The sequence below is a fragment of the Notothenia rossii genome (genome assembly GCF_949606895.1).
Source record: "Notothenia rossii genome assembly, chromosome: 10".
Classification (NCBI taxonomy): domain Eukaryota; kingdom Metazoa; phylum Chordata; class Actinopteri; order Perciformes; family Nototheniidae; genus Notothenia; species Notothenia rossii.
This window is the reverse complement of record NC_136908.1, coordinates 56,098,775-56,116,131: the sequence shown is the minus strand read 5'-3', so window position 1 is coordinate 56,116,131 and position 17,357 is coordinate 56,098,775. Positions and strand designations below refer to the sequence as shown.

The 17,357-nt window shown below is 42.1% G+C and overlaps 1 protein-coding gene across 2 annotated transcripts in view; it reads right to left on the bottom strand.

The window, feature by feature from the left end:
• The window catches only part of tbc1d22a (TBC1 domain family, member 22a), a 116,925-nt gene that overhangs the window by 45,642 nt on the left and 53,926 nt on the right, over window positions 1-17,357 (bottom strand). For both annotated transcript variants that reach the window (XM_079655729.1, XM_079655728.1), the window contains exon 10: window positions 11,332-11,438. In XM_079655729.1, coding sequence (XP_079511855.1) covers window positions 11,332-11,438 — 107 coding nt within the window. The remainder of the gene's footprint in view (window positions 1-11,331; window positions 11,439-17,357) is intronic.

The following is a 17,357-nucleotide window of genomic DNA, read 5'->3' as shown; positions in this document are numbered from 1 at the left end:
AGCGGTTTAATTACTGCAGTTTTCAGAGTCTGTGGAAAAACACCTGAGTGAAGAGATTTGTTTACTATATGAAGTAGATCTGTGGCCATGCAACGAAAAACATCTTTGAAAAATCCTGTTGGAATAATATCAAGGCAGCAGGAGGAGGATTTCAGAAGTTGAATAATGTCATCTAGGTTTTTATCATTAATCTGATGGAATTGTGTCATGGTGTTTGAATTGATATTAGGTGGACACAGGGACAACACATCTGCTGTACCTGATACAGAGACACTGACTGCTTGTCTGATTTTCTGAATGTTGTCAGTGAAGAAGGAGGCAAAGTCATTGCAGGCCCTGGTGGATAGAAATTCAGAGGTTACTGACACTGGGGGGTTAGTTAGTCTGTCGACGGTAGCAAACAAGGCACGTTCGTTGTTTTTGTTTTTGGTAATGATGTTAGAGAAGAAAGACTGTCGTGCGTTTTTCAATTCCAGATCATAAAGGCCAAGTCTCTCTTTATAGATTTCAAAGTGAACCTGGAGATTTGTTTTTCGCCACGTACGTTTTCAGCTTTTCAACACTCTCTTTTCTCACGGTCATGGTCTTTCTCCATGGAGATATTTTCTTCCCAGTCACTTCCTTTACCTTAGATGGAGCAATGGCATCTATAACATTTTGAATTTTTGAATTAAAATGATCTACTAGCTCATTTACTGAGATGTTAGCAGTGTGGAAGAAAAATTCTGGGTAAACATTTCCCTAGTATTTTCAGTTAAATATCGCTTTGTGGTTACCTCTTTTTGAACATTTTTGTCAACAGAAATAGAGCTCTCAAAGAAAACACAGGAATGATCTGAGAGTGCAACATCAGTCACCACAACCTCAGAGATATTCAGACCCTTTGAGATGATTAAGTCCATAGTATGCCCCTTATTGTGCGTGGGTTCCGTCACATGCTGAGTCAGTCCATAGTTATCAAGAACACAACAGTTATTTAGCCCCTCTGTCCTGGGGGTTGTCAACATGGATGTTAAAATCACCAACAATGACTAGACGGTCAAAGTCAATACACACTATAGACAGCAGTTCAGTAAAGTCATCAAAAAAGCTTGCACAGTATTTGGGTGGTCTATAGATATTTAGGAACAGAGCTCGAGAGGAGCATTTCAGCTGAAGGGCCACATATTCAAAAGAAGCAAAGTTCCCATAAGATATCTTCCTGCATTGAATGGAATCATTGTACAAAATAGCAACTCCACCCCCTTTCTTATGCATTCTTTCCTGACTCATAAAACTAAAGTTGGGAGGTGTTGATTCGATAAGAACAGCTGCACTGTTATTTTGTTCAATCCAAGTTTCCGTTAAAAACATAAAATCGAGATTGTGCTCAGTGATAAAATCATTGATTAAAAATGTTTTTCCTGCCAAAGACCTGACATTTAATAAAGCTAGTTTAAGTTTGTTGAATACACTATCAGTAAGATTTTGTGTGACAAGCTGTGGCTGACATGGAATCACTGCTAAATTTGATAAACTCACACAAACGTTTGAGCACTTCCTGTTTCTAAGCTGATTCACCGCTCTTAATCTATTACCTATCAACACAGACATCGGCAAAGCTACAGGCAGGCAGGGCCCCGGCATGTCCTGGAAAGAGTTGAGAGTGCCATACGCCCTTGAGCCTGGACCCAGCACATATCAGTAAGAGTTTGTTGCGTTTTGTTTGTATGCACCACCAAAGATGATTCTGAGGTGACTTTTGGCGCCATTAGCATGCTAAGCTAGGTGTAATTTAACCAGTGCTAGGCTGTAGATTCTGCTGTTTTGAGGCTGGCTAAAGGAAAAAACTTGTGGTCAACCTGATGGGGATTCTTTTTGGATATGAAATCAATGACCAATCCTGAATATGATCCCAAGAGTGAGCATTGTCGGACAGTTGAACTTGCAGAATACAATACATTTGAGATAAGCATTTTGTGTGTACGCCCGACACTTAAACACACACACACAACAAGGATTACGTTTCCTTGAGGGGTCATTGCAGTGTGGCTGGAGAACAGCTGATGTGGCAAACTATCTAACAGATGGAGAGAGGGAGAGAGATGGAGGGAGAGAATGAGAAAGGGGGGGGGGGAGAAGTCATTTAGCAATAAACAGCTCCAGTTGTCCTTCAGGCTCAGCAGAACCAAGGCGTGTGTGTCCTCCTGAGTCCATCACTGGCTGGCAGGCTAGAAACCGCATTCTCTGCTGCATTTTATTTTCAATCCTCCATCTATACCACCTCACACTTTTTCCATTCCTCCATAGCCGCTAAATGATTCAATATTTCTACTTCTTCTCGTATGACCTACCTTTATCTCTTTCCCCAAATTGTTATATGTATCAACCATCTACAAAAACTGTTGTTGACAAGTCTAGACTACAATTGGTTGGATAAATTAGCCATACGTAGCTTATTCCAGATATATGGGTATAAGTGTATATTTAAAGATAGTGGCGTACATACATTCAAAATTAGATTGTAGGTTATTTAGATACACTGTGTCTAGTTCAGCTGTGAAATGTTACATATCTTAGTCACAGTCAAAATAAATAAATACAATTCCATGAGATGCATTTTAAGATGTTTTTTCTCAATTTGTATTGATTACCAAAATATTGGCCACAAATATCCATTATCATTTGGGCTATAATATTAAAGCGACTTAAACAAGGGCTAATATGGGAAAGTATACTCTATCGACTTCTTCTCTATAGGCCCCATGTCACCCCTCTCGTCTCCATCACTCCGTGTTGTTGTTGGTATCTGTTTAGCTCCCCGGCTCTCATTCTTTCTGTCTGCATTTCCACAACCCCGGTGTTAATGTGGTTAGTGCTAAGCAAGTGTGAGGGCCAGTAGAAGTAATTACATTTGCATTATTGAAGCTGCTGGCATTAATCAACTGCCCTTCCTTCTCTCCCCCCCACCCCCTCTTTCCTTGTCCATTTGCATTTTTCTACTTCTATAACTTCCATTCAGCTCCCCCTATACCCTTTTGCAGGTCTCCTTATTGCTTTTCAATCTTTCAAACTTATTCTCACACTTATTTTTGTCTTTAATACCATGTCTCGCACTTTCCTTATTCCATATCTGTGCCTGGTTCTCTTGATCATATTTTTGCTCATACCCAATTTATCTTTCAATAAGTCTGTCACAGTCTCTTCGCTCAACTTGTAAAATTGTTGCTTGCATGGAGCACAAAGTTTGTTTCTGTTAAAAAGGTATGCCTCATTATTTATAGTGCAGTAGTGAATCAATATATTCTGTCTGTTCTTGTAGCTTTTATATTTCCGTCTCATACATCTTTCCCGTGAAACGATCTCCTGCCACACAGGGAGGTATGCATTTTATTCCATAATTTGTTATTGGAGGGTAAAATCATGTTTGAATTGTATAACATGAAGGGAAGATGGACCAGGCAGGTAGAAGCGACAGGTGATGGAGCTGAACATTTTAGCTGAAATGTAAACATTTTCAACTCAGATGCCTCCCTACCGGTTCGACTTTGATAGCTTATTTGGCGCGTTACAACAACCAACTGTATTGGAATGGAATAGCATTAAATCAGCAGCAAAATAGTAACATAGCTATCTAATAGTTATGGACAGTTTTTAATATCTTTCCAATTCGTGTTTTCCAGAAACATGTGCAAGCTAAATTAGTTAGCATTTCTAACTTTAGCGCTATAACGTCACATGGTGTAATTGTGCTTTTTCTGCTTTGATCGCAACCAGATATAAAAAGACAACAATTAATTTGGCTCTTGTTTGTCAGTTACTTAAGGTTGTTATTATCCCTCTTGCTTATCTGTCCTTCTGCTTCCTCTGTATCAGTCATTTCCTTCATCTACCCTTCCTTTAATTTCCCTATTTGATTTCCCTCTTAATCTTGTTCATTCCCTCCCTACTTTTGTCCTTTGAATCCTTCCTCCTCTCATTTCCCCATATCAAATCACAACATTTTATTTTATGAATGATTGTTGTCTTAAGATACATTTGTGATGAGGTTACCCATTCACTTTTTTTTTCTGCATTATATATTTTTCTCTTATACACCTTTCCATCTTAACTGCTTCTCCTTTTTCTCACCTCCTCTCAACTTCTCCATCTCACCTCCTTTATTCCTTTGTCCAGTTTTCCCCATTATAATGCCTACATGCTGTCTTTAGTCAGATCCAATGTGTCAGACCTTTGATCAGCTGAGGCAACAGGAGGAAATCACCTCTCACTCTTTCCTTATTCATAAATCCTCCCGCCATCTGTCCATCGACTACACTTGACCCAGCGAGTAAATAGAACTGGCCCGCCTCACGCAAAACAACATCAGACACACGACAAACATAAAGTCTTGTGTCTCTCTTTCTCGGCCAGGTGTCAACTGCCTCTCGTTCTTGTCTTCTTTGTTCACACTGTGTGTGTGTGTGTGTGTGTGTGTGTGTGTGTGTCCCTTCTCTCAGTCTGCTGAATCAATAGCTACTCTTCACCTCTCAGTCCATTCTATTAGAGACAACAATAGCTGCACGCCGGACTTAGATTGCCTCCTATTGTGGCGCAGGATGTCTATCAGCAAGCTGGACAGAATCAACACCAGAATGCTGCCACGGTATACGTACGTCTGTGAATGTGTGTGTGTGTGTGTGTGTGTGTGTGAATGTGTGTGAATGTGTGTGTGTGTGTGAATGTGTGTGTGTGTGTGTGTGTGTGTGTGTGTGTGTGTGTGTGTGTGTGTGTGTGTGTGTGTGTGTGTGTGTGTGTGTGTGTGTGTGTGTGTGTGTGTGTGTGTGAAAGATAGAAAGAGAGAGGGAGAGATGACAGGTCACGATAAAGGGCAGACAACTGAAGGACAGGGCAATAATCTGTCATTCTCTGGGGGGGGGGGGGGTGTGTGTGTGTGTGTGTGTGTGTGTGTGTGTGTGTGTGTGTGTGTGTGTGTGTGTGTGTGTCTAGCAGAAGGTAATTGTATGAGCGAGATGACAGTGTGTGATAAGGTGTAGACATAGGCGTAGACAATTACAGTTGTTCAGAGCTACAGGACGATTTGCTCGCTTTTGTTCTGTTGATTTTTGGGTGCGTCTGTCCTGAGTTTCAGGGCACTTATCTCCTGCAGCACAAGAGGATAGGCAGTCCACAAGTTTGAGACACGGCAGATCCCTTAGGGTACAGCTAGTGCGATAGGTCAACGCCGAACAACTTTGAAGTTAAAACTATTTGAACTCTGAGCGGAGCGCTCCGAGACAAATTCAAGCTGTCCCACGCCGACGGTTAAAAGCTAGTGCTGTGTCTTAATTGGCGTACTTCTGTAGTTAAAGGTGCTATTTTGAGTGTAAGTGTGTCCCAATGGGAAATATAGCAAAAATGCATCTAAAGTACCCGAATGGTGCACTCAAAGTTCAAAAAGTGAAGGGTCGGACGCTGGAAACGAGGCAAGTCAAAACTTACAATAAAAACAAATAAAATACACAACGTGAGCTGACAACATTCAATAGGGTACAGTAGGAATACAAAAATAACTTCATGCATTGCTTTGTTGAACTGAAACACTCTGGGATATGACTAAAAAAAAAACAAGATATTCTAGGATGAGTGAAGCAAATCCGTCGTGTGTATATTACGCAAGTTAACAGCTTGTAAATCTTCAACACCATTATTTTCCTCTAAGCATTTTTGTGAAGTGGCCTGTTTACGCAACACCAATCCAAGGCCGATTAATTTTTACAACAGATGTGAAAGCTTTTTTGTTATATCACAAGGAAGTATGGTAACTGTTGCAGAAAGTTAATCAGCACTTTCAGGCTGCCTTGGTGTATGACTTGTGGCTTATAAAGAAAACTGCCTTGGCTTCCATGACCCCAAACGTGATAAGCAACACCTGCCTTCCTGCTAACAATGTTTTTATCCAGCATAAGGGTGCACACTCTTTTTCTTTATGCCATTCTTATTACATAAATGTCTCGCTCCATCCTTCCTAAGCCTCAGCTTTTATTCTAACCTCTTCCCCTCAGCAGCTGTTACTTCCACTGAACCACTGAACTCATGGAAACTAACTTAGCTAACTTGAGACAACCGTAATAAATAAATAAAAAGTGGGAAAGTATGTAATTTAGATTCCAGTTTATTAAAAAGAGGTAGGTGGAGGTGTTCGGGTCTAAATTGTTATCGAACAGTGGCTACATTTATATGCAGACCCAATGTAAGAGAGACAACACAAACACATGTACAAACAAGCTGTCAAGCATCTCACACACACCAGCTGGCAGATCACTCCTCCAGTGCGTGTGTGCGCGTGCAAGTGTGCCTGTGTGTGTGTGTGTGTGTGTGTGTGTGTGTGTGTGTGTGTGTGTGTGTGTGTGTGTGTGTGTGTGTGTGTGTGTGTGTGTGTGTGTGTGTGTGTGTGTGTGTGTGTGTGTGTGTGTGTGTGTGTGTGTGTGTTGAGTGACAGCCCAAGGTGGCAGCAGGGGACCCTTGGGGAATCCAGAACAGGACATGGCGTCTGGTTTGGTCTGGCTACCGTCTGCTAGACGTCGCTTCTCGGACCCCTGTTCCCATCTGAGGGAGACCCCATCTCTGGCTGGCAATGCGGAAACAGATGGTTACCTTGACGATGAGCAAGCTCACTCCGATTAGCTTGTGCTCAAAGGGGGGGAGATAGCTCCGACAGAGCAGCAGGAGAGGGAGCTGTTGACCATTTATTATTTGTGTTTTTTAATGAATTGCTCTTTTTTTCTTTTCTTTTTTTAAATGACTTGACAGCAGAAGGATTAACAGGACAGACGTTAGATATAAAGATGCTACGCTAATGTTTTAAGCCTCTGGTACATCAGTAAACATCAGTACTGTGGAGCACCTCTCACATATTATACTGAATGAATACAAAGATACTTCATATTCTCCAATCTGTAGCTACCTATACGATTGAGGTAGAATATAAAAACCAAAACTGCATCTGATAAATAATAAACATTTTAGAACAAGTTCACATTGTGGGGCAGACTCCTACAGAGACATTTCCCTGTTGGACCCTCATTTGTCAAGTCTGCCATTGATATATAAGTTCAGATCCATGGGAGAAATTACATTTCTCCAATAAGGGTCTTGGAATTGAAAATATATTTAAGAGCCCTGGCTGTAAAAGGAATATCTGCAGAATTAACATAAAAGGTAGGTTTTCATCTACTGGCTCTAAAATTGAGCCCCCTCAGGGGTGGTGCTGGCGGAATAATGGACTTCTTAAACTTTTTGACTTTATTTCCCTCGCTGGGCATGGCAGGTGAGACAATGGCTCATTGGCAGCACATAGCTCCTAAATGCTGAGAATGACAGTTATGAGTGTTTCAAGTTATATATGCTTCTATATCGGTAAAAAACAAGTCAGTCAAAGCCAACATTTTACAGTCAAGGTTACTAATATATTATGGAATTAACAAGACATGTTTAAATCAACAGCCTGATAACGGGAAGCTCCATTTTTCTTTCAGTGAAGCAGCAGAAATTGCACCATTTTTACAAGTTAAATGAGTCATGTTAGCTAGAGGCGCTATTCAATTTAGCTCTGTAAAAGAATAATTGTCTGTCGGAGAGACTGGGGTTACATTAAGGTCATATTAGCAGAGGTGTGTTGCAAATGGGAAGATGTATTGATTTGTAGACGGGCCATTTCCTGTTTCGCCTTCTTACTGTATCTTATGTTTAGTTTTAAATTCACCGTGACTCTAAGATGGTTAGTTTATGTATTGGTATAAAAGAAGACAAACACTAAATGGATCACATGGCTGGGTAATCATAGACAATAATAAACACTGGACTATTTGAATTGTACTAATGTTGGCATTTCCAGAGCAGTAGTTCAGCCTTGTTTTTTGATCATCAGATTCAGTGTGGCAGCCTGTTTGATGTGTAAATGGGTTGTCGAGGGCTGTGCGCTGTTATCTTGTTGATGTTGTTGAAAACACACACACACACACACAACAGTGCTTTTCTATTTAGCAGTGCCTTCCAGGTCATGCGAGGACAAGAGAAGGGCTGTCTTCACTCATTCATCCCTGAAACTGTCACTCACAGTCTGCTAAAGCGATTCTGATGTAGGATGTGTAGAGTGGATGTCAGCATAGACAACAGCTCTAATTGAATCAATAATGCACACATACAAATGTTGCTCTGCACACTAGCCATTAAAGGGCTTGTTCGAAGCATTCCTAACATGTATGTGCTTATGATGTGTGAAGATTAACAAGGAAATACCGCCTACAGAAAGACATTTAGTACAGGTTGTTCTCATTCTGACTCGCTTGGTATTAACATACGTGTCCCCGCCTGCCCCCATTGGAGGAAGGTGCTGCCAATTAAAGCATCTACTCATTAGAGAAGCTGCTTAAGTGAATTGACAGCCAAAATAGCCCCGTTCACTTTTAGGTGGAAGAGAGGCATGGCAGTGAGACACTAAAAACCAAAGCTAATGGCCAATTAACTGTATTAAAAATAAAGAAAAACTTTCAAAAGTGTGCACCACTGTACAACTGCTAATTATACACCAGCTGTGTTTCATGGATGGATGGGAGAATGCTTTGCTTCACAACGTTTTCCAACCAGTGTGTTTCAATATTTCATGCAAATTCGTCCAAAACAAGTGGACAACGGATATTACATGGCGCTCATGAGGCAGTGAGCAAATGTAATTGCATGGGCAGACTCTCATCTCTAACCCCCCCCCCAGACCCCCACCTCCGGGCCCTCAGTTAAGTGTAATAGTGTATAGTGGATGTGAGAGGGTTTGAGACGAGGTCAGAGCTGGGATCAGCGACTAATTATGGTGCTGAGGCACTCGGCCTGCGTCAGATTGTTTAGAAAGCATTAGGGGGGAAACATGGGCTTCCCTGGTGCATTGCACGTAATTAGTTTGGAGCCAAGGTCACAAACAAACTCAAGCGTGGGGACAAACAATGCGCTGTACACACACACACACACAAGACACACACACTCTCTATTCTTCTCCTTTACTTCCCCTGCTTTCAAGCTTCTCTCTGTCTCGCTCTCTCAGGGGCAACAAGGCACAGCGTCTATTAATTTCCTTAATGAATAGCCGACCAATTGATAGTTATTTATGGATGATCACTTTTTATGCACAACACATGTTCCATACTATTCATTAGCTCTAATGTAGGACGGGGCCATATATATTGAGTTTCACAATATTACGTTTATTTTATTGAACAAATGTATATTGTGTGTACATTTTAAAACAAGCCTGCTCTTCTCAATAAAATGTTCCTCAGCCATTAAGATATCGTTTTTGTTGGCCCTAAAATACTTATTTCCATACAACAATAAGCATATGTCCTAATCAATACATTTAAAGACTAACTGCAGCGGCCATTCTCTTAAGTGTTATTTTAGATGAGGTTCATTGACCTAACTGTGGAGGACTTGGCAGATGCTTTTTTTTTACTGTGCCAGAAACCAATGAATAGAGTAGCTATGACAACCACCAACACCCAGGCTATTACGATTTGAACCAAACAGACCTTTCTTAATAACGTTAAGTCCGGCTGCTGCAGAAACACTCTACAACATCAGGAGGATATTTCCCCTAATGACCCAGAAGGCCATCCAACCTCTGCAGCTAATCTAGAATGCAGCAGCTTGACTGATCTTCAACCAAATTTCTCCCACAATACACTGCTCCTTCACTCCCTTCGCTGGCTGCCAGTGGCTACCCAAATCCGCTTATAGACACTGGTACTGGCCTACCGTGCTGTGAAGGGATCTGGTCCTTCTCACATCCAGGACATGGTGAAATCTTACATGTGCACTTCTCTCTGCATCAGCCAATAGGCTTGTTACTTCCTCACTGCGAGGTAGACCCAGGAACACTTTAACGCACACATGCCTGCCTGTTTGCTATAATGGCTCCAAAATGGTGGAACAAGCTTCCCACTGGTATCAGGATAGCAAAAAGTACAAATATGTTTCGTAGCAAACTGAAAACCCACCTGTTTTTGGCTAATTTGAAGTAAATATATCTGAACTTTTCCTTTAGTGAGTTTGAATCTTCACAGTTTTTTGCACTTATTGAAAGTTGTTTTTTTGCTGAGGTACAACGTTTCTTGCATTCCCTGACAGCGCAAATAGCATCTAAAAGAAGTTGTGCTTTAATCCAGCATGTGGTTAAAAACAGATTTTAAGACCAAGGCCGAATTGAGGACGGTGAGTCGAGGTGCAAATGTATCCGGCAGCCCAGGCAGGCACGTTAAGAAATTGACAGATGGCTCAACCATGACCGCTGAGAGCGAGGTCGATTAAGAGAGCTGCTGGGCAAAAGGGTTTGGGCTAAGACATGATGAAACAAAATGAAGCTTGGTGCGCCGGTCTGTGTGCAATTATCTGCTCACGAGACCTGCTTGAGAACATGCAAGACGATCACATTTCTTAAACCCACACAAGAAAAGCCAATTCGTACAAACGCTCAGTGTAAGAGACGTCTTTAAAACAGACAGGAAAGCCAGACGACACTAACCGTTTACACTGAATAAAACCCATTATCTGTACTTAAAACTAGTTCTGACATTTATAGTTTAAAAGTGAATCATGCCAGTAAAATGTCTCAAAACGTATCTTGTAAAATATTCCTTAATAATAGTGGATTTACAATAACAAAGAAGGAAATCAAGCTTATAAGTAAAGACAAGCTACATGTGCGTTCACCTACTCTTTTAACGCACTTAAGGCATAAATATATCTATGTTATTGAGATAGAAAATGTTATTCTTACGATATATTTAATTTATTTTATATATTATATATGTATATTGGGGTGTATTCAAAATACAGCCACTTTCTACTGGAACACAGTCAATATGTACACCATGCTCCATAAATTATTCTGCCTTGCATAATAATGAGATTAATGATACAAAAATAGGAACCCACCCTATATCGCCCTTGCAATAAGGTCTATAATAATAATTTGTCAGCTGTTATCACCTGAGCCCCTCAGACGCTTTAGATAGCACACTTCCTGCCAAGCGCAAACAGGTGGAGAAGCGAAGTAAACAAAGTGGAAGTGATAAGACCACTTATATCCATTAAGACTAGATCAGAGGAGCAGGGATCCATGGCGAACGGAGTTTTAAAAGAGCTCCGAAGAGAGAAAAAGAAATGTAAAAGCTATACTAAATCCACAAGGCAGGCAGTAGGAGAGTGAGCATGTACAGTAATCTGGTGTAAAAGCATAAAACCATACGAGGGCATTTTTATCAGTTTGTTCTGAGACAACCTAGATCTTTTCAACACACACACACACACACACACACACACCTGGATGCCGTCCAGCAGTTTGCTCATGCACCAGAAGCTGTCAGCCTCGATGTTCCTCAGAGCCTCTTCCTGGAGACTGGACACGTCAAAGTTTTCCACTTCCTCCTCTAGAGAAGACAAAGGAGAACAGACGGAGAGAGTGAGAAACAAGCACTGCTGTGGAGAGAGAGATGGACAGGCCAAATAGATTTTTAAAAGAGCTAGGTAGGAAACGGGGAAAGACTAAAGAAGAGACTTTGTTGTAGGCCCACCACTCAGAAGAGCAGAAGAAGAACATCAGGTCAGAAAGAGGACACATTAAAAAGGGGGGGTTGGAAGCAATGGGAAAGGTTAAGGTGGTGGGTTATGAATGAGAGCAATACAAAAAACCGAAGATGCTGGCAAACTGCAGCACAGAATAAAGTATAGGGATAACATCAGGGAGGCATGTGGGTGGAAAATACAAATCTGAGTAATAGAGAAACAAAATGATTACTGTCTTTGGCACAACCGTTTTCCATGGCTACTTTAAGCATTATAAAAATGTCACAGAGCCACACAAAAACAACATAATGTAACCTTTAAAAAGGCAGGAACAGTGAGTTTTTTATTCTTAAGGGCAAACAAACAAGCTGATGCAACTTTTTTTCCCCGTCTTTGAACCTGTTGAAGTTAAATCAGAATCATGTCACCAACTTTTTAATGAGTTTCCTTTATACTTATCGCTCATATATGTTTTTTTAGTATATTTATATTTTATGTTTGTGACCTTTTGTTTAAATTGCTCATATGCATTTCCTGATACCATTCATTCAAAAGCTGTAGTGTTAAGATTGAGGTATAGAAGGAAGTCAGTAAGAGTGCAGCGGTGCGTCGGCCAATTGTAGCCCTGTTTTCTGTCATCGGCACATCAGCAAATAAGGTGACATGCGTTGATGGTTGAAGCCGATTTTCATCCGTTCATGTGACTGTTGCAGAGTTTGTGTCACCCGTCATTTATTTGGCGAACAAGATCTGAATGACCTCCGTAATTTGTTAAGGATTACAACACTGACTGTGGAGATATACGTTAACTTAAAAGTCAATACAACTGCAGAAGGAGCACATTGCTTCAGGTTGTCCTCCTGTTTAAGTGAGATTTCACGATCGGTAAAGAAAATCCAGCATTCATAGAGTTTTGACATCTGTTCACTAGGGCTGAGCGATTAATCGATTTTAAATTGAAATCGCGATTTGAAAGCCTGCAATTTTATTTAACTTTTTTTTAAAACTTTTTTTATGTCATTCATCCACACCAATCAGGAGTGCTGTGCTCCACATGCAGCAGCCATTGTTAACCAATCAGAAGTGGTCCATGATAGAAGGTGATAGACAGATTGATCCAATCACCTGCAAAGTATTTTTGAAAGTGCCTACCCTTTCCAAATGGCTTCCAATGGAGCTCTCCTAGATGGTTTGGTGAAACCATCTGAGTCAGGTTAGTAATGCTCCATCACATGTTTTACATCTATTACAGGGTGAATCTTAAACTGAAGCTTGACTTTAAAGCAACCCAACGGAAGTTTCATCTAAGTTTAGTTCTTTCACTCGTTGCTCGGGCTGCGGGGATGCGAGAGACGGGAGCATGTTGATGCGACCTTCCTAGCCGGAGATATGGCCGCATTTTACAATAAACTTCCGTTGGGTCGCTTAAAAACAAATATCGCAAATCGAATCGCAATATTTGTCAGAAAAATCGCAATTACATTTTTTCCCAAAATTGTGTAGCCCTACTGTTCACACCCCTGTATAGCAATTCCATCGACAAAATTGTTATTGTAAACATCGGTAGTGGCATCTGCTGAGACATTTGCAATTGCTGCATCCAACAACAACAGAAAAGTGAGGACCTGACACATTCTTAAAAAGGCACCGCAGACTAGACAACAGGAAACAATTTCCAAGCACACTGAGTTCCCAGTCCTCTCTAGTGGGTGACTTCAACGACGGGTGTCATCAGATGTCATTAACGGCAGCAGTGTGTGACGGACTGCAGGGGCTTTGACGGGCTTCTGACAAGCCACTGACAGCCAGTAGAGAGGAGATGGGACGAGACTGATTAACAATGATCTACAGAGAATAGGAAAAAAGGAGAGAGGGTGCCGGAGAGACAGAGAGGAGAGTGCTTATATGTGGTCTAAAAAAAAGAAATGGAGTTATGCATTTGTGTGAGTTTCCGCATTCCTAATACAACAGCACATACGCAGGACCTGGCAGCTCTGTTTGGTATCCTTGGCAACCCTGGTGGAATGTTGTCAAGGTTGTAATGAGCATGCTCAGTCTGACAGACAGACAGACAGACAGACAGACAGACAGACAGACAGACAGACAGACAGACAGACAGTCAGCTGACAGACAGACAGCTGACAGCAGACCAGGGTTACAAAGCCACTAACAACTAGGCACTATATGTGTGTGTTAGTGTGTGTGTGTGTGTGCCATGCAGGCCCTATCATCATTGTCTTGTCTGCTTGAAGTCAGGTAAGGATTGAAGGCAGACAGAGAGGCTACGGTTCCTTCATTTCAGCGAGACCTTTCATCCCATCACACCCGGGTAGATCAAGGTGTCCAGAAAGTGTGCTCGCATGGCCACAAGATCTTTAATACCAGATATGGAAGTGGTCAGAGGCTGGATTATGATTATATGTCAGTGTAGTTCATTCTAGAGATGCGGAAAGGAAAATGAAAATGCATTACAGCCGCAGTATATACTGTACAATATAGCCATTTTTAGCGGAAACGTAAAGAGATACGATCTGATGGAAAACCCAACATATTTCTCTGCAGTTTAAATAGGGGCTACAAAAGAAGAAGTCAACCAAAATCAACTCAAGATAAATGGCGAGTTGGAGCAGCTGTCGTATCGGCAAAGAGACAAAAGATTCCGCCATCTGATCAATTTGAAGTCAGTATTTAGTCCGATAGCATCTCTATAGTGATGCAGGAAAACAATGACAACACATGAATGCAGCCCTCTCTCTCTCTCTCTGGGTAACAGTGATGCCATTACATTTGTAGTTGAAACGATTAATTGCAAACTGGCTGACTGGCATTCCGCATGGTGTCGTTGCTGATTAACGAGGTGGTGAGAGTGCCACTGCTCCGCCGTTCTGAGAGAACCTCCTCCTCCCTCCACTTCTATCCCAAAGTCTCAAATCGGTCTTTGTCGAGGCTAAAGCGTCGCTGTCGGGCAGCGGCCCAATCCTAGACCTTGACTCTGGAGAAGATTAGAAGGGACGGCTTCCAGGAGTCCAGTGGTCGCACTGGAATTAGCCATTGCTCATCACAATAACAAGGACACACAAGAGGAAAGGCTAAGAGGAGGTACTGGATTCAGTGTGCCTGGATCACAATGCAACAGTGCCCCCTTTGACTGCTGGTGGAACTAAGCAGCTTTGCACTGATTAGTGCTTAGCAACAGCTAGGTCATCACTCACTTTCATGGACAGGTGGTCCAGCTCTTTCTGTTCAATGTGAAAAGTATATAATAATCAAAGCTGCAGAGTTAAGTCTTATAATACCACTACATGTGGTTGACTTTTCAGGATCCTTCAAAATGTGATGTGTTTTGGGGACATAAAAAGCAACATTAGGTGACCTTGAATGCCTCAAAAGTCCTCAGTTGACCCGCCTTCAAAAGAAGAAATGGATAATTGCTTGCACTAGACCCATGCCTCAGTAGAAATGCCTCCAAGATATTCTCCTGGTGATTACTTTTGGAGCATTGTCTCCACACTAAGGACCAAGCCACAATACATGTCTGGGAAAATGATCCATGTCTCAGAAGAAATGCTTCCCAAATAAGAACCTAGGGAATTTGCGGGAGTTCAAACTTCAGTGAGCCTTGCGTTGGAGAACGGGAGTCTCAGTGGCTTTAGTTCCGTTTGAGATGTGCCTCCAAAATAACCTTTCACCAAATGATATTCTGGGTTTCTTCAGAGGAACAAGCTCACCTTTGCAGGAGAAGAGAAGGGGTTTGGAACTCTCATGTCTGAGCGCAAACAAGAAGCTCGTAGGCCTCTGAAGACGGGCGTTTTGGGATCAAATTGGCAGAAGAGAGCAGGCCATACGACAGACTTGTAGGCATAGTAAAGGAACATCGCATGCATGCAGATATATCTATGAAAACACCTGTGAAACATTTGATTCCAAAACTATAAATTGGTTGCATGAGGGTGAGAATGAAAAGGTCATGTTAATTTACAACCCAAATGTAAGGTACAATTTTCTTTCCACCATCATCCGCCCTCGCCATGTCTTTTAATACCTTTTCCCTGAGAGTCTCTTGAACTCTCTTCTGGTACATCAATGCTTTTCCTCTGCTCTGTTCCTACTGACATCTCTTCTGATGCTATTGCTACCCCTGCCTCTCCAACCTGCTCTATTCTCCCGCTTTCCTCATTTCCCATTGGCCACACAGCCAATTTCCTGCCAGGCCGCAGGGCTGATTTCCTGTTTGTCCTGGCGCAGGGGGCAACTTGTCCAGAGAGACCAACTGCTAGGTCGCTGCCAGCTGTGAGCACTTGGCACAGCTTGGCATGCAGAGCCGGGTTACACCTCCAGAGACCGAGCACATACACACACACTCGCGCCAGCGCTGCCATCTGCCCTCTACAACTATGGGCCACAAGGTAATGTGATGTAAGATGATAAACGAGCTAGTTTAGCCTGATGTAATCATAAAGTGTGTGTATGTGTGAGTGTGTGCAGAGAGTGGGTGTGTGTCTTTGCAGACAGCAATTGGCAATAAAGAACAGTCCCGTTTGACAACCTTCTGTTGGTTTAGATTAATCACAAGTGAACCCGAGTTGAAGACCGCCAGAGAGCGAGAACTCTATAACAAGATTTCACCATCCGAAGCTCATAAGATACCACGAAGCGGTGCGGTCATTACTTATAATTTACAACAGGTTCAGGAGAAATCGAATGAATCAAATAAGTTATAATTTGGTTGCTGAATCCAAACAGCCACCTTCAGAATGACACCCAAGTGACACGGTTCACGCCTAAAAAACGAGACACATGTTGGCCGCTAGACATGTTTCAATTCCTCCCCCAAACACACCTTGCAATTGGGCTTCTGCAACACAAATGATTTCCCCATTGTGGCACAATTAGTGTGATAACACCACTGTTAATGAGAGCGGAACACTTTCCGGAGAGGTGGCGTTCATACTGTTGGATAATTAAGACGAGACTCGACCTGGCAAACCTGGTGTCACCAACACAACGGGAGCACACACGCTTGCACGCAGCATACAAGATAGAGGGAGATGAGAGCACTACCATGATGGAATTATGGATGCGGGAGAAACAAGATATGAATAGACAGCTGCAGGTGGACAGAGGTGGACAGGAGAGAAAGAGAAAGAGAGATTTTGGAAGGGATACAAACGGAGGAGATATAATTCTAATTGTTTGTTTTTCTTTGGGGTCATGAGACTAAAATCTCCAGAGTAGTTTCCATAAAAGAAATCAATGAAACTTTATCCAGTGTCTTTATTTCATAGTTTTTAGAAGTTGCAACGTTTTTCTTCAAAGTACACCACTAAGCTTACTCATTGAACTCCAGCCTCGCCCGCGATAAGAAACGCTTTCGGCTATCAAATGTACACAATCACTCCAACAATGCTCTCATCTCCCACCATCTGAACCGTAAGCCGTGTATCCATACATCAAACAGCAGGCCCCACAGCTGTTGGCGAGATAATGTAAGTCCTTGACATTAAATACAATACAGCTATTAATACCCTATCTGCCTGTGTGCAGAAGACACATAATGATCCACTTGCCCCGAGGAAAGATGGCGTCTTGTGTGAGGAAGTGTGTAATGTTGAGTAAGGCTACTGCATCCCATTAACTGTTGCTACTGCTGCCAATATCCACACCGCATCCCTCCAAAATCATCCCGCCCCCCCCTCATGCTGGCCTGTGGGATGTTTGTACAGCACAGATGTGTGTGTGAAATGTGTGATTCAACATGTGCACAGCTGGCGACAATTGTGTAA